This window comes from Pleurodeles waltl, chromosome 8, assembly GCF_031143425.1.
Source record: "Pleurodeles waltl isolate 20211129_DDA chromosome 8, aPleWal1.hap1.20221129, whole genome shotgun sequence".
Lineage (NCBI taxonomy): Eukaryota > Metazoa > Chordata > Amphibia > Caudata > Salamandridae > Pleurodeles > Pleurodeles waltl.
Genome location: NC_090447.1, coordinates 1,189,758,742 through 1,189,777,481, shown reverse-complemented (window position 1 = coordinate 1,189,777,481; position 18,740 = coordinate 1,189,758,742). Strand labels below are relative to the sequence as shown.

At 42.1% G+C, this 18,740-nt stretch overlaps 1 protein-coding gene across 1 annotated transcript in view; it reads left to right on the top strand.

Moving 5' to 3' along the window:
* The window catches only part of INTS6 (integrator complex subunit 6), a 446,084-nt gene that overhangs the window by 188,511 nt on the left and 238,833 nt on the right, over positions 1-18,740 (top strand). Inside the window, exon 10 of the mRNA XM_069205444.1 lies at positions 7,844-7,938. Coding sequence (XP_069061545.1) covers positions 7,844-7,938 — 95 coding nt within the window. The remainder of the gene's footprint in view (positions 1-7,843; positions 7,939-18,740) is intronic.

Below are 18,740 nucleotides of genomic sequence, written 5' to 3'. Positions count from 1 at the left end.
CAATTAGTAACAATTTAGAAGCACCCCACACCTTAAAAACTGCGTGTGATCGTAACTAATGAACATACTGTCAGGCTGACTGCATTAAAAACCATCAAACAATACAGACGTCATGTATGTAAGAAGTAGCCATCTCCATATACTTCCAACCAATAAGCAGATTGATAGTAGTGGCTAGGTGCACAGATAAAATAAGGATAATCTCACAAGCTGAAAGATCAAAACGATTCAGATCCTATACCTTTAAAATGTTCACATTGGTAAAGTGCATGCACAAACATTAAACAAGAAATAATAAAGCTTGACATACAAGGAGTTAACCACAACTTTACTACACAAGTCCAGAATAAAGTGCCTGTGTGTAATGGTGATAACTCAGCATACAGTTTAGTGGAAATTATGTTTGGAAATTAAAAAGACCGGCTTGCTGTCATTTATTTGCCCAGTTGTGTTAATTACATGCCTACGGCTTTTGAGAGCAGTGCATATTCCTTATGCATATTTGTGCCCTTATTCTAATTGGCAATCTTCTGTGTTAGAGTCCTAACATTATCTGGGCTGCTTAGGCAGGATGGAACATATTATTTACAGCTGGCTTATTGTAGTCATTACCCGTGGCATTCAATTCTGGCATATCAAATCTTGTTATCTTCCATGCAGCATATATGTAGGATGGTACTGCCTGGTAAATTTCCACCTGATCTGATCTCTAGCAAAATGTTCAAGCAGCTCTACAGTTCCTCATATTATGTTTAGACACACAGGACAGAGACAAAGCCTTTGAAGTTCCAATGACTTGGCGCAAAGAAGCATAAAGTGCATAGTTGTTTCTGGGACTCGAGGAGAACAGTAGCACATATCCTCTCTGGATCCAAAATCCTTGAAGCAATATTTGGTGACAGATCGCACCAACAAGGTTCCTAATCTAAAAATAATATATAAGGCCTTTGTTTGGGTGGGTGGAGGGTTGGTGGATGAAGAAATGGTTCCTAGTGGGGTTCGGGTTTTAATGCCAAATAATTTAACAGGAGGACCCTTTTCGTAGCCTTGTGCTACTGCACATATGGGACCAGTATTTCTTTGTTGCTGTTTGCAGTGCATCTTCTCTGGGTTCCATAAATCTGAGCAATATATTGACATGTGAGTATGCACATCATGTCTGAATTAGTGTAGGCTGTTTCTGGCTTCTCAGAAGATCCTGCAAGATTTTCCAAAACGCAGTAAAGACTGGGGTAGACCAAACTTTAACCCATCAGGCACCTCCAGATTTACCATCCCCAACTCTGCTGATAGTATTGCCATTGGGGGCCCTGGGCTTAAGTTCCTTAAAAAGGAATTTTCCTGTCTTCGCAAGACCTGCAAGCTTATAAAGTCCCACATTTCTGTACCATAGGAACAATCGTTCCTTGTTGAAATATTTGTATGTTTAATTCATGACCCTCCAAGTTTCGTTCTTCGTTGTAGCAGTCAAAGTGGTGCATTGGTAACAAGTTTGATGGACATGACAGGAATTGAAATGTGCCTTGTATATGTCTGCATATAGTTCCTCGATTTGGAGTGCATCTTACGGCTCTGAATGTTGGTGTAAAATGAGATACAATCTAGTTTTATGCAAATCTATATAAGAATAGAAAAGCTTTTCTCCAGTATTCTCTTAGCCTTTATGATCATGAAGGACAAACTACATACCACGGCTCCTCTCAGCAAACATACAAAACATGCAAACTGCATTTGTGAAATTAAAACTAAAAGAAATATGCCCTCTCCCATTGATGCGGGCGTCGGCCAGTGGCCGACGCCCACACTACCTCCATGGTGCGGGTCACAACCAGTGGCCGACACCAGGGAGGGGTTAATAGGATTATTATTTTTTGATCCCTGGGAGTCACGGAAGCTCTTCCGTGTCTCGCCCCACCCGCCCCTTTGTGACGTCACGTTGCTACGTGGATTTCCCAATCGGAGCAGGAAGCGGCCTTGCGCCCGCTTCCCGCTCCGATGGGGAAAACGGCCACAAACGGCCTTCCCCACGTTCGGGAAGGCCTCGTAAGAAAGGGGAGAGTCTCCCCTTTCTTACGAGGCCTTCCTGAAACTGTTTCCTGGCCCCCGATCGCAGCTGTGCTGCGATCGGGGGCCAGGAAACCTGAAGTCCCTCCTGAAAGGCCTTCCTCCCTCCTGAGAGGCCTTCCTGAAAGTGTTTCCTGGCCCCCGATCGCCAGGAAACACTTTCAGGTTTCCTGGCCCCCGATCGCAGCTGTGCTGCGATTGGGGGCCAGGAAACAGTTTCAGGAAGGCCTCGTAAGAAAGGGGAGACTCTCCCCTTTCTTACGAGGCCTTCCTGAAACTGTTTCCTGGCCCCCGATCGCAGCCCAGGAAACACTACTAGACACCAGGGATTTCACTTGGTGGGGGGGGGGGGGGGGGGGGGGGGGGGTCGGCCCCCTTCAAAAAAAAAAAAAAAATGCACAGGTTTGCCCCTATGGGGGCAATATTTTTTTTAGTTGTTGTAGGGTTTTCCTGTGGGCCATTTTGGCCCCCAAGGAAACCATACAACAACTAAAAAAACAAAAAAAAGATCTCTCTCTCTCTCTATATATAGATAGATATAGATATAGATATAATATATATGTATAGATATAGATATAGATATATATGTTTATATATATATAGATATATATGTTTATATATATATATAGATATATATGTACATGGATAGATCTATAGATATATGTGTGTGTATATATATATATATATATAAATAAATATATAGCTATCTATAGATATATCTATGTGTGTATATATATATATATATATATATGTATATATATATATATATATCACTTTTGTCAATGTGTGTGGTTTCCCTGGGGTCTGCGATCGGCCCCCAGGAAAACCAGACCCACATATAAAAGTGATATATATATATATATATATATATATATATATATATATATATATATATAGATTTGCCACCAGTTGTCTTGCAGTTGCAGCTTGCGTCTTCAAAGCAATGCACATACTTCAACTGACGCTTTTCAACTGTAGCTTTTATGCAGCAATAAAAAAGTCAAGTAAGTATTGTGATTATGTTTCTGCTACAAAAGGGTCAGACTTGTCTAGTGGCAGTTTTAGTGCCATAAAGAAGCGCAGAAGGTTTATATGCCTACTGCAAAGAGCAAATCTGTATTTTATGTAAATAGCTGAGTACATTAGTAAAGTCAGCCATTACCTACGCTATAATACAAATGAAATGTATGTGCGGGGTGGAGGGTGGCTATGGACAGATGAAGGGCACTTTTGCTGGGTGGTAATGAGGGAATCCGAGGAGGAGGGAGTGGGAGCACCAATAATGATTGTTGGACAAGGCGCAGGAGGTGCTAAAGACTGTGACGAATGGTGACAAGGTGTTTTTTGAGTGTCTTGAAAGAACGTGCTGATTGAGGGAAGAAGCGCAGGTAAGGTGGCCTCTACTGTTGCACGTATCTCCCACACACCATCGATTTTGTGACTGTCTACGTAGGCTACTGTTTTAGAGCAACAGTTTAGCCAATAGCAGAGATGGCATCTTGATGGATGACTGCTGCCGTCACTCGGGTTATAGAGGACAGCTCTGACATAGGATCAGAGACTGAGACGTCCGATACTGAGACAGCATCGGAGGGATAGGACAATGGCGCAGACTCTGGGAGTGATTTTTCAGTCGGAGGAGTCCCATTCGATAACTCCTCTTCCAGTACATTATGAGGGAGGTGATGAGGACAGTCCTGCTGTCCCTTCGCAAGCAGTCTGTGCAACTGGGTAATAGTGGGTTAGACCAACCCAGAGAGCAGGTGAATGCGGTGGCAAGCAGAGAGAGAGAGAGTGAGTGCTCTCTTGGGAGCTCCCCAATTTAGTTCAGCCCCAAATTCCACCGCCCAAATCGTATTGTGGAGACATCAAAATAATCTATCGCAAAACAAACTGGTTTTGTAAGGCAGGCACCTGTGTTTTTGGTCCTGGGTTCGGCGGCCATATAGAGAAACACACTAAACCCAAACATTTCTTGAAACTAGACATTCGGGAGAGTCCACAGAGGTATGACTTGTGTGGATTCCCCAAAGTTTTCTTACCCAGAATACCCTGAAAAGCTGAAATGTTGAATAAAAACTCTTTTTTTCTCGCATTTCTGTCACACAAACTACAGGAATATGCTGGGAACCACAAAATTCCTACCACCCAGTGATTCCTCACCTGTCCTGATAAAAACACTACCCCACTTGAGTGCCTACACCTAGTGCCTGCGTCAGGAATGGATCACCCCAGGGTCAACAGCTGCCTCATGTAAGTACCAACATTGACCGTTGTGTGATCCATTCCTGTCGCGGCCACCAGGCCTACCCACACAAGTGAGGTACAATTTTTATAGGGAGACTTGGGGGAACGCTGGGTGGAAGGGAATTTGTGAACTTTCTGTCACTGAAATGAGAGGAAAAAGTGTTTTTTTTGGCCAAATGTTGATGTTTGCAAAGGATTCTGGGTAACAGAACCTGGTCAGAGCCCCATAAGTCACCCCATCTTGGATTCCCCTGGGTTTCTAGTTTTAAAAAATGCGCTGGTTTGCTAGGTTTCCCCAGGTGCCAGCTGATCTAGAGGCCAAAATCCACAGGTTGGCACTGTTTTCTATGAAGAACTGTGATGTCCACGTTGTGTTTTGGGGCATTTCCTGTCGCGGGCGCTAGGCCTACCCACACAAGTGAGGTATCATTTTTATCGGGAGACTTGGGAACGCTGGGTGGAAGGAAATTTGTGGCTCCTCTCAGATTACAGAACTTTCTGTCACCGAAATGTGAGGAAAACGTGTTTTTTAGCCACATTTTGAGGTTTGCAAAGGATTCTGGGTAACAGAACCTGGTCAGAGCCCCACAAGTCACCTCATCTTGGATTCCCCTAGGTCTCTAGTTTTCAAAAATGCACAGGTTTGGTAGGTTTCCCTAGGTGCCAGCTGAGCTAGAGGCCAAAATCTACAGGTAGGCACTTTGCAAAAAACAGCTCTGTTTTCTGTCAAAAAATGGGATGTGTCCACGTTGTGTTTTGGGGCATTTCCTGTCGCGGGCGCTAGGCCTACCCACACAAGTGAGGTATCATGTTTATCGGGAGACTTGGAGGAACATAGAATAGCAAAACAAGTGTTATTGCCCCTTATCTTTCTCTACATGTTTTCCTTCCAAATATAAGAGTGTGTGTAAAAAAGACGTCTATTTGAGAAATGCCCTGCAATTCACATGCTAGTATGGGCACCCCGGAATTCAGAAATGTGCAAATAACCACTGCTCCTCAAAACCTTATCTTGAGCCCATTTTGGAAATGCAAAGGTTTTCTTGATACCTATTTTTCACTCTTCATATTTCAGCAAATGAATTGCTGTATACCTAGTATAGAATGAAAAACAACTGCAGGGTGCAGCTCATTTATTGGCTCTGAGTACCTAGGGTTCTTGATGAACCTACAAGCCCTTTATATCCCCGTAACCAGAAGAGTCCAGCAGACAGAACTGTATATTGCTTTCAAAAATCTAACATCGCAGGAAAAAGTTAGAGTAAAACATAAAGAAAAATGGCTGTTGTTTTCAGCTCAATTTCAATATTTTTTTATTTCAGCTGTTTTCTGTAGGAAAACCTTGTAGGATCTACACAAATGACCCCTTGCTGAATTCAGAATTTTGTCTAGTTTTCAGAAATGTTTAGCTTTCCGGGATCCAGCATTGGTTTCACACCCATTCCTGTCACTAACTGGAAGGAGGCTGAAAGCACCAAAAATAGTGGTATGTCCCAGTAAAATGCCAAATTTGTGTTGAAAAATGTGGTTTTCTGATTCAAGTTTGCCTGTTCCTGAAAGGTGGGAAGATGGTGATTTTAGCACCCTTTTAGCACCAGAAACCCTTTGTTGATGCCATTTTAAGGGATAAAAACACAAGCCTTCTTCGGCAGCCCTTTTTTCCAATTTTTATGGAAAAAACAAAATTTTCACTGTATTTTGGCTAATTTCTTGGTCTCCTCCAGGGGAAACCACAAACTCTGGGTACCATTAGAATCCCTAGGATGTTGGGGGGAAAAAAGGACGCAAATTTGGCGTGGATAGCTTATGTGGACAAAAAGTTATGAAGGCCTAAGCGCGAACTACCCCAAATAGCCAAAAAAGAGCTCAGCACTGGGGGGGGGGGACGGCCCAGCAGCTAAGGGGTTAATAAAAACAATGTGAAATTCCTTCCACATGTGTTTTTTGTAGCACTTTCCCATTCCACGGAATTCAGTAGTGCAGTTCCTGTCAACAGCTGTGAAATACTGTATTCGGTTAAAGACATGAATTCTTCATTATCCCCAACTAGACTTTTCCCAAGGAGAACGTCCTCTCTGGTTTGGAGCTATGCAGTATATTCTATAAAAGAAAAAAATTATGAAGGTTCGCTTGTTACGGTGATTTTAGGCTTTACTAGAATCAGATTCTTATTTTTCGTTAAACTGTAGACCACATCTTTATTATTGTAGATCAGTGTTGTTTGGATGTCAGGAAAGCTTTCTAGCTCTGCCTCAGTCATAAAATGCATACTAGAAAATAAATTCCCTGAGCCATTTGACAGCTGCTTCTAGTTCTGCTAATCGCAAAGATGTGATGTAAATTTCCACATATATGTTTTGGAATGCACTATGAGCGCTTCATCATATTAGAGGTAGTAAATGGTTGTAAATGTGGACGTGTGTGTAGTATTTCTCATTTCTCTGGCAAGTTTCTGTATAAAACATTTGCACTGCTGCACTATATTGCATGTCAAATACATTGCCTAGTCAAAGTAAATATGAATTATGCTTACCCAGTGCAACGTCAAGCCAGCTGGAAGTATGCGTAGATGTAGAGTATAAATATTTGTTTGCTTTTTACCCAAAAACTTTTATTGTTCCCTAAACATATCAGACACCTCTATATTTACCTCCCAAGCAACTAATGATCCAAATTGGCCTACTAGATCACATTTATGTGGAATCCTACCAAATGGACAAATAAGCTTTCCAGATAGCTTCAGAGAAATGTATGTGCCATTTTAAAGCTTAGAAAATCTATATTTCATTAAGGGTACCCCATTATATATGTTGTAGACCTAGGTTTACTTAGTGTAGTATAATTTTCCTTGTGCGCATTTGTAAGCATGTAGAACATTTGGATAGATGCCCCTCCATGCTTTCTATTACATTGAACTTCAATATAAAACAATCTGTGTATTGGTTAGAGCTGCTGAGAAAGCCATAACAATGGCATTGGTATATGCATAAATCTGAAACAGTATGGGGAAACAAATAGTTCTGTAATTAGTGTAAGTTATGCCTAACCCTACTTCAGACATTTGGTTCTTCACCTAAATAAGGTTTCAAACAAAGCTACTGTGGCTGATATCACAGTCTTTTTGAGCCATACATTTAATCTTCTAAACAACTTCTCCCCCAAAAAACAAACCTGTGCTAATGCCAACAATGATTATTGTTGGAATTTAAGTTGAAAATCTCTTTTTCGGTTGCAATCAAAAACATTTTTAAAAAGTGCTGCTTAGTGAAACATCATGGTCTGCTTAGTTTGGGTTGGCAACCTTACAAAACTTTTTTTATGACCTAAACTCTCTACCATATTCTACACCGCCACCAGATGGGTGTACCATATAATATTGAGTTTCAGTAAATTAATTTTAATTTCATTACTGGTTCTCTTGTTATTGACCATTTTTTCCTAACTCATTAATCCGGTTCATGGTTTAGTTGTAAATATTTTAGTGTAGGGGCTCTCATTCTTAAACATTTTTCTCTCATAACAAATCTTTTAGATGAGTTGTTCAAAGTACATAAGGGGAAACCAACTTTGAAATGGAGACAGTCATTTGAAAACTATTTGAAGATTATGCCACCATATTATCTTAAGGTAAGATATGTTTTTCATAAACCCAAATTGATGTTGAATACAATTTTTCATAAGTCTTTTTTGTGTTAAACAACAACCGAATATGATGATGTATTTACCTTGGACTGAAATTCCCATTACCTATTTCTTCAAACATGTAGGTGATTCTTGATTTTTTTTTTTTTTAATTCATCTGCAAACTCTTGTCAAAGTCCTGAAGTCACTCACCACCTCCTTGGTAACATTTACCTGTAGAGATATTACTGCATTTATTTCCTAGACCCAGTGCATGCTCTTAACTGTTTTTCCCAGCATTGGGAATTTTCTCCATTATCCAGTGGTATATTTAGTCATCTTTGTTTTTTAAAATAAAAATATAAATAATTTTATGATTAAGATAATGATGTGAAATGTATGATTCACATGTTACACTAACCTAGAGTAATATTGGAAAATAGATTTTAGGTTTTCAAATAAGGTATCTTGATATGAAACACCTTATTTGAATGATTTCTTCTTTGAATGTTAGTGTACAATTTAAGTCTTTAAAACCCATTACATTTATCATTTATTTCACTTTTTCAAAGTAGTGCTATACTTATTTCTTGACAAGAGATTGAACTTTTTGATCTGCTTGATTAGAAAAGATGCCTTTGGATTTATATTTATGTAGTCTACAATTGCATCATTAAAAAGTTAAAACATGATCAACATATGTAAACCCTTTATTGCTCCACAATTCATTCTTGCACCAACAGTACTTAGCGCAAAGCACTTTCTACCCCCCCCCCCCCCCCTCTTGCTGAACTCACAAGTTTATCTTGATTCCATATTCTGATGTAGGATACTCATTTCAACTTTTCCAGCAGATTAGGGGCTGTTTTTTCCCTCAGTTATGATGGCAAAAAACAAAAGGTCACCAAACCTGAACTTTGTTATAAGCAGATATGTAAACTTGAATATACTCTGCTTGTAGGATCAATATAGAACAGAAGTAATTCTGATAATTACTTGTTTCAGTTCCCTCATGCCATTAATTCAAAATGAAGTATAAGGCATGGCTCCTGATGGTCAAGGCTATGTATATGGCATCAGCTGTAGTCAGTCACATCTGGCATTTGATGTCACTCTTATACTGTTAAAGTACACACAGTCTAGGCAATTTGTCAACTGATATATACCTACAGCGGCTTGGCCTGGAACCTGATGAGCTTTCTACAGGAATATACCATAAATAACCATCTTCCAGCAGTTTGACTTTCAGATGGTCAGCATCATGGCAGCAATTTTGCCCATTGTTTTGACCTATAGACATCATCTTGCCAGAAAACTTAAACAATGTCTGTCCAGAACTACTAATTAGGAAATATAACAACGATAAATGATGCTGGTATTATCACTGATATTGCAGCAGAACTATTCATGCCTTCTATTGTAAGGCAGTCTGTACCCTGAGACCATGGACATCATAATACAAAAACAGGCAAGGTGTGGCCTTCCTAAGAGCAGCTCAGTGTTAAGGTTATCATTTGTTAAAAGCTAATTCTTTGCATTTCTAAAATATTCCTTTTAAATGATTTGGCAAATTGTTTAATTTCTGATGTACTGTTCCTTGCTTAATGTTTTAGAAAGAAAATCACTAACTGCAGGCTACTCTGAAGTACTGCAGCTAAATGTTGCACTTAAGAGTCTCCATGAGTTCTTTTGTACTAAAAGCAATACTGTGCGTAGGTGTCATCCTTGAACATGTTATACACAGCAGCATTTAAACATGCAGCTTTAATACAAGCTAATTTCACTTCTTATCAATATAATTAGCATTAAAAAATGTATTTTGTTTTCATAAAAACATTGTACAAAATATGATCATATATAAGACATAGAAATATTTACTGTTTTAGCAGACGATTGTTATGGCTCTTCTGTCCTTAATAAAAAATGATTATCTTCACGTTGCACAAACATAGCTCATACCCTTTCTTAACCATAAATCTATTAGAACGCATTACATTAGGATTGTTTGCCTTCTAAATTTGCGTTTAGTAACGGTTACATTTTCCTAGGTTCTTTCCTCCTTCGTTTATAGCTAATGATCATTGGAAAGCTATAGGGTCCAAATAGCTCAATGTGGCATTGTCACAATTTAAAAACAATCTTTCATTAAAACCTAGGTGTGTTACCATATATGCTCATGTATAATATAACTCAAAAGGTTTCTTCCTGTATGATATTGTACAGCCCCTCAAATAATCCTGTAAGCCTTTCACTTTTTCACCTTACAATAATAAACCATGCAGGGCAAATGTAACTTTGAATGGCATGTTAAATTGACTGAACATCTTTAGTTTCAGTTAGATTTTCTTTTTAAACTCTGAGGAAAAGTCTAAGTATATAACATGTTCTACCAATTAATAGCTGGAAAAAACATTGTTGCAGTTGTTTTGGGGGACTAACAAACCCTCTTACTTTTCCTGCCTCATTCCGTTCGATTTGTGACATCTAAGGCTAGGGGCCTCTTTCTTAATATTCTGCAGCAGCACAGAAAGTTCCTGTTGGCAATTAGCGACAAGCGCATTAATGCTAACACTGTATGCATGGCAAAGTGCAGAGCTTCTAAGGGTATTCCTAATGTTCTTCAAATTTGATCTTCAATAATAGTTAAACTCATTGGAGCAGCTACACAAACTATTCGTGCCAAATGTGATTATCAGCATTACTTTTCTCTCAAATACTTTCGAGGCACTGGAAATTTATAATCATTCTTTGTCAACAGCATTATTGTGGAAATAGCTGCTGTGCTTAAATTTGTGGGTGTAAGTACCAGTGGAGATTTTAGACCCTGCTTTTATCCAAGATATTTGGATGTGCTGACTCTATCCAGAAGAATTAATTCAATACACCATCTGTATTTTCCACTTTGGGTTTTCCCCCGTCATAATTTTGACCCTTGCATATATTAGTAGATAAGCTATTTTTATCTGCATAAAGTGTTAAGGCGTTAACTGGCTTTGGTGCTATTTATCAGACTGCTATTAAATGAAGCATGCCACACTGTGTGTGAGGATCCTACTCACCTGTCACTGAAAGTTCTTTATGCATTGGGTGAATGAAAATTTCAAGGTTAGAATGTTGGACAAAGGCTATATTTTAAATTAGGAATTTATTGTGTAAAGTGTTTATAGCAGCAGAGTTAAGAATCTATCCCCCCACCAATTTTGTAGAGTAATTTTCGGCCTCTATTGAGTCATTAACTCTAACTTAAACCATGATGTAGGTATTGATGGCACTCAGAGAATACAGATTCTGGAACGCTCATATCTATTTTTTCAAAAGGAATACTCCTACTCAAAGCTATTGTTTGGTAAAACATTATCAGTTAGGCACTCATGACCCTTTATTTCTCTCCCATGAGTATATAGTTTACAGTATTCCTGCTTTGGTGAAAGAACACTGTAATTGAACTTATTGGTATATTCCACTAACATCTTGCTTTTGAAAAAGTGTTTTAAAACACAAAACAAGTTTCATCTGAAATTGAGGCCACCTTTTCTGGACAGAGGGGTATGCTTCCATAGTAAACAATGCTCAGACTTCTAGAGAGTTCTCTCCTTTAACTTTCACCCATCCTAAACTATGCGCTTTTGTAGAAAGAAGACTCTTTACCTTTCAAAAATGTATAATCCTTTATTTCCATTTTTGTACCCTTGCATACACCACAATCTTAATATGCCAATCCTGAAAAAACTTTCATAATCAAGACATACTTTATCAGACCATCCATGAAGCTTCTTTCTAGAATTTTTCCAGGACACCTTTGCCTGCACAGAGCTACATGGCGTGTTGTCTATATCGCTAATGAAATTCACTAGTCCAGCCATTTGACTGAAGGCATCTGACTGATTATACTCTGCAGAAGAGGGTCAAAACAGGGACAGTGAAACCCACTTCAAGAGTGGCCCAGCTGTTCTGAAGTCCTCTGATGTGCAGGTCGCTTTTCTTTGGTGTTGGTGTCCGAACTGACCGTAACAACCTTTGCTGCTGCAACTGCTCTGGTGCCCAGGGTATGGTGCTATGGGGCTCCTGGAGTGGTCAGCTTCTCAAAACTCACTGAAGAAACTGGGCTGACCTCCTAGTGTCTTGCTGATCTCTTCCTGGTAGCTTGCTCCCTCCTTAGACCCAATGGGTAGCCACACAGTGGACCAGACAGCTGCTTGCGGTGCCTGTGGATGCAGGGATGTAGCTCTTGTACTCCAAGGGAGATCTTTTCTGGTTGTTGAGGTGTTGGGCAGTCCTGCAAGAGTTTGGGTGGAGGGGGTGGTGGTTGTCCAGTGCTTTGCAGCGTTGGTTCAACCAATTGTCAAAGTGCAAGCAGCCTGGCACAGTTTTGTGCCAATCCTTCTTTGGTTCCCAGTAGTCGAGTACTGGCTTTCCTGGTGTCGGGAAGGGGGCCTAAATACTCAATTTAGGGGTGTTAAGGGGAGTGAAGGGTAGAAGCCAAAGGGCTACTTACTTTGGGGTCACTATACCCCCCTAGATGACCACTTCCTGTGGGGAGTGGGCATCACCCTGTCCCACACTTCCTAATTCCATCGCACACAAGATGGTGGAATTCTCCTTTTCATGTTCACTTCAGGCTGCCCACCTTAGGGTTGTGCTCAGCCTCTAAGTGTGACGTGGCTCCTAGCATAGCTAATTTTCCACCTGTCCTGGTGCCAGATGGGCCTTAAGGCATGGGGTTGCCTCTCTCAGGTTTAGGGGGAAGCTGGGTCGCATATCAAAGGCAGCAGGGACTTTAAAGTCCCTGGCCTTGGTATGCAGATTTTCTAGCCATCCTGTTTGCAGAGGTGATAACTCCTCCTGCCAGAGCAAGCATTATTTCTGATCTCTGAGAGCAGAGGGTGTCACCTCCGGGAGGTCAAAAACTCATCTGTGGTTGCAGGCTGGTCAATACCACTCAGCCAGCACAGTAGAGGACCAGTAGGTTTCAGGGGACACCTCTAAGGTTTCCTCTCGGTGCAGGTCCTAATAAATCCAATACTAGCATTAATATTGATTTATTAAGACAAGGGGTTTGTTAACAAATACCATTTTGGCCCCGTCACTTGAATATCCAGTATTAGAACTGGACATCACAGGGCCATATCTGCTCATGCAGACATGCCTTCATGTGTTATAATGTACCCTGCCTTAGGGCTGTTGAGGTCTGCTGTAGGGGTGACTTACACATAATACATGCTATGGCTTTGGCACGGCACACAATGAGTATGTCATGTTGTGTTTTCACTCTGGGTTTGCGTCCTGACACAGTCTGTGATGGCAGGCTATGCACAATTTGTGTGTGGGTCCCTTAGAGTGTCATAAGACATGCTGCACCCCTTAGGGACCCTGTTTAGTACCCATTCCCTAGGTACAGAGGTACCATTTACTAGGAGCTAACAGGGGTGTTAAAGGAAAGAGCACTGGCATTGAGGGCTGATTAGCAGGCTTCAGTGCACTGCCAGGAATCGAAAACAAGGTTCTACCTTGGTGGGTGGAATGCTTTAATAGCCTTATAACTCTTGTTATTCCAGTTAAAGGCTTTCTCCCTTGTTACTGCTTTTAGCTCAGACCTATAACTGATTCAGGGCCTTTAACAAACAACCGGTCATTCTCTGCAGCGGACTATAATAAAATGTACCTAGATACCCCTCAAGGGAGTAGTAATTTTAGACATATGCTGGTAAAGACACTTAGGCGGTCATTCTGACCCTGGCGGTCAAAGACCGCCAGGGCGGAGGACCGCGGGAGCACCGCCGACAGGCCGGCGGTGCTCCAATGGGGATTCCGACCGCGGCGGTAAAGCCGCGGTCGGACCGGCAACACTGGCGGTCTCCCGCCAGTGTACCGCCGCCCCATTGAATCCTCCAAGGCGGCGCAGCTTGCTGCGCCGCCGAGGGGATTCCGACCCCCCCTACTGCCATCCAGATCCCGGCGGTCCGACTGCCGGGAACCGGATGGCGGTAGGGGGGGTCGCGGGGCCCCCGTAAGAGGGCCCCTACAAGTATTTCACTGTCTGCTTGGCAGACAGTGAAATACGCGACGGGTGCAACTGCACCCGTCGCACAGCTTCCACTCCGCCGGCTCGATTCCGAGCCGGCTTCATCGTGGAAGCCTCTTTCCCGCTGGGCTGGCGGGCGGCCTGAAGGCGGCTGCCCGCCAGCCCAGCGGGAATGTCAGAATTACCGCCGCGGTCTTTCGACCGCGGAACGGTAACCTGACGGCGGGACTTTGGCGGGCGGCCTCCGCCGCCCGCCAAGGTCAGAATGAGGGCCTTAATTCTTTTCTCACAGTTCAACGCCTTCAAGAATTAAAAAAATGTGATAAATGGTTGCTTCTTTCTGGTTTATAATTCTCAGTGTTTCACATATTGCCGTAAATGCAGATCAGCAAATACAAAAACACAAAGCTGATCTATCCAATGTAGAGCTGAAGATGAAAGCTGGGGGATCATCGCCTGGAAATATATTATTGAGCATAACTAAATTAGCTCCCAAACATTTCACCCATAATGTTAGAATCAGCAACAGTCTCACCTGTATTATCGGGAATAATAATTCAAAGTGCTTGATAAAATTCACAAATCTCAATGTTGAATGTTGAATCAATAAATACATTGAAGTTTAAAAAAAAGTCTATCAGTAGTCAAGCTTCGGCAAAACTTTTTTAGTTTGCCTAAAGGCAGGCATTGTGTTAGGACTCTATCGGTCTCATTGCGGCATTTGCCTTGCACTAAGTGAGATGGATGTGCTAAAAATCCACTTTCGCCTAGAGGCCAAGATGCCTGCATGCAGTGTGGTATAAACACCCTTTGTGAGTTTCTGCTTCTTTTCACTATTTAACAATACTGGTTATTGACATCTACTGTGGAACTTTGCTTCCTTTCCCCCTTTTCTTTGGGATTTTCTCACTCACAATTCCCTATGGGTTTCCAAGGAGCTGTTTCTGTGTCACTGATCCAGGGAAAGATTATCTTCTAACCATTTCAACCATTTAACCATTATGGCTAAACAATATAATTCACTTTCTTATGCCAAGTACAACGTTTTCAAATAATTGATGTTCTTGATGTCCAAAAGTGAAATTATTGCCTCCATCTTGTCATTTTCCTCATCACCACTAAATGTGTCAGTCTTTTTCTTTAAATACCTTCTAGATGCCGGTGAATGGGTGGTGGGGGTGTCAGGTCAGGTCTGGGAAGCTTGATACTCATGTGACCTGGGCAGTCTAGAGAGATTTCAAACTAAAATCAGAAAAACTTGCTATACAGGTATTTGTAATCAAGCATCCATTAAATTTGATTTTTTTTCTCTAGCTTCTCATTGAGAATTGATTTCCAGGGTACAATGTTAGATTCACACGGTCCATCTTAGTTACATTCTGGTCTACTTAACCAAGAATACCTGACATGCAAATTCTCAGACTGTCAACAGTATCTGACCTAACTTTTAAATTTCTCAACTAATTTATCCACCAGTTTAACATGCAGAGTTCATTAGGAGTCTGGTGACAGGGGAGATCTTTGAGCTGAATGGCAGGAAAGCTTGAAACTCACATAACCTCCTGGGCATGCTAGAGGGATTTAAAACTAAAATTGGACAACTTGCTATACAGGTAGTTGTAATCAAACATCCATTAAATTGAAATTATTTCTCTAGCTTCTCATTGAGAATTGATTTCCAGACTACAATGTTAGATTCACATGGTCCTTCTTGGTTACATTCTGATCTACTTAATCAAGAATACCTGACACGCAAAATTTCAGACTGTCAACAGTATCTGACCTAAATTTCTCAACTAATTTATGAACCGGTTTAACATGCAGTGTTCATTAGGAGTCTGGTGCCTAGGGAGATCTGAGCTGAATGGCAGGTGTGACTTGAACACCAACATACTATGTTGACTGGTCAAATTCTTCAGGAGAGCAAAGGCATCAAGAGAGGTTTATTTATATTCTATGCCCTGTGTTGAAATGGTGCATCACAACTGCCTGAAAATTCCAGAATGGCATCATATAGTGTCATTGGGCTGTACAGACTGGGGAATGTAGCACTTCTGAGATGGATTCCTTAGGTCAAATGAACAGGTCTACACTTCGGTGATGGACCTTGGAGGCTACAGTGCATCACCTTCGCAACCCCTGTGAAAATAGCTCTGTGAGCCACAGAGACTCTATAATGCTATCAGTGTTTAATCACAGACTCCATCTTGACCACTGACACCATTTTGTAGTTTAGCTTTGCACACCGTCACATTGAAGGCACAGGTATTTTTCCACTCGCAGCTTGTGCAATCTGTTTTCGCTTTTTCTCACCGAGGATGGCACATAACATGGGGGGTATCAGTGATAAAATGTACCAGGCTTAGAATGTTAATGGTAAGGCAGGGACCAGCTCGGTCTTGGAAAAACACAGTGGGAGTTGGCCAGTCTCTAGCATGTTCCTTTTCAACACTGACCTGGTGCAGCCAGCGTTTGAACAACCTACTGTATGGGAGGGTGATTTTCTGGAATTCTCTTCTCCAGTTTGCTTAAAAGGATATAAGGAGTGGAAACTTGGCAGCTGGAACTAGAATGAACTCGTACTAAGGAGGGACGCCTTGCTCAGAGTCCCAATGTGAGTAGTTCTCTCTCTTTCCAGTCATCTGGGTTCCATGACTTGAAGCTGGCAGACAGAGATGTCAAGGTCAAGCCCCATGGTGATGCATTTTTAATATTTATTTTTAGATTTGTGTGGTGCATGTGTAAATACGTAGTCTCTCTCTCTCTCTCTCTCTCTCTCTCTCTCTCTCTCTCTCTATATATATATATATATATATATATATATATATATATATATATATATATATATGTTCGATGGCATGTGTAGCTGCAGATACACATGCTGTGCACATCCCGCCATCTGGTGTTGGGCTCGGAGTGTTACAAGTTGTTTTTCTTCGAAGAAGTCTTTTCGAGTCACGAGATCAAGGGACTCCTCCCATTTCGGCTCCATTGCGCATGGGCGTCGACTCCATCTTAGTTTTTTTTTTTTTTCCGCCATCGGGTTCGGATGTGTTCCTTTTCGCTCCGTGTTTCGGGTCAGAAAGTTAGTTAGAATCTCGGAAAAATCGTCGGTATTGCTTGCGTTCGGTATCGGGTTAGTTACAACAGATCGACACTGACTTTGGAAGAGCTCCGGTGGCCCTTCGGGGTTTTTTCGATCCCCCGTCAGGGCCTGGTCGGCCCGGCCACGTGTCTCTTCAAGGCTGATGGAACGGACCCCATTCTGCTTCTGCCCAAAATGTCATAACAAGTATCCATATACAGATCAGCATCTGGTCTGTAACTTGTGTCTGTCTCCAGAGCACAAGGAGGATACCTGTGAAGCCTGTCGAGCGTTTCAGTTGATGAAGACATTAAGAGACCGAAGAGCGAGAAGACTGCAGATGGTGTCGGCGCCGACAGGACAAGGGCGTTTCGAGGAGGAAGAAGAAACCTTCTCCGTCCAGGAATCGGACTCGGACGAGCTCGGTCCCGAAGAAATGCCGAAAACCGTGAGTAAGACGTCGAAACATAAAACTCACGAGAAGACAACAAAAGCCCAGGGGACGCCACCGCCAACAGGCCATAGCTTAACCCGAAAAATAGGTGACCGATCATCAGCACCGAAAAAGGGCATGCATGTGGCGAAGGCATCCGACTCCGGTCGAGATACCGCCACACAACAATCTCGGGCCCGAGACAGCGGCTCCGAGCAGATTTGGCACCGAGACAGTGGCACCGAAATGGTTCGGCACCGAGACACCACGACGCCGAAAATAAAGAAGGTTTCCTCTGAGCCCAAAAAGGCGACCGAAAAGATTTTGATTCCGAAACATCCAGCCTCGGAACCGAAAACAGGTTCCTACACAGAGGAACAGGGATTGTCCTCCCAGATGCAAGGACATAAGTTCGGAGAGGAACTTGAATCATCTGAGCCAGACTACACTCAAAGAAGGCTCCACATTCAAAAAGACACAGGGAAGATAAGCACTCTTCCCCCAATTAAGATGAAAAGAAGACTTGCCTTTCAAGAAAAGGACAAGCAGCCACAGGCAAAGGTGGCAAGACAAACAACTCCACCACCATCTCCATCACCATCAATGCACACATCACCGGTAGCCACTCCACCACTTATGCAATCCCCGACTCATACTGCAATGAGTCAAGATGATCCCGATGCATGGGACCTTTATGATGCTCCTGTATCAGATAACAGCCCAGACTGTTACCCTGCGAGGCCGTCGCCACCTGAAGACAGTACATCCTACACGCAGGTGGTCTCAAGGGCAGCTGCTTTTCATAACGTCACCTTGCATTCAGAACCAATTGAGGATGACTTTTTGTTTAATACACTCTCCTCCACTCATAGCCAATACCAAAGCTTACCTATGCTCCCGGGAATGCTAAAACATTCCAAACAAATATTTCAGGAACCTGTAAAAGGCAGAGCCATAACTCCAAGGGTGGAGAAGTACAAGCCACCGCCAACAGACCCTGTTTATATTACGCAGCAATTAACACCAGACTCTGTGGTTGTTGGGGCAGCTCACAAGAGAGCAAACTCTCATACCTCGGGAGGTGCACCACCTCCAGACAAGGAGAGTCGCAAATTCGATGCTGCGGGTAAAAGGGTTGCAGCACAAGCAGCAAACCAATGGCGTATTGCTAATTCACAAGCACTTTTGGCAAGATACGATAGAGCTCATTGGGACGAAATGCAGCATTTCATAGAACACTTACCCAAAGAGTTCCAGAAAAGGGCACA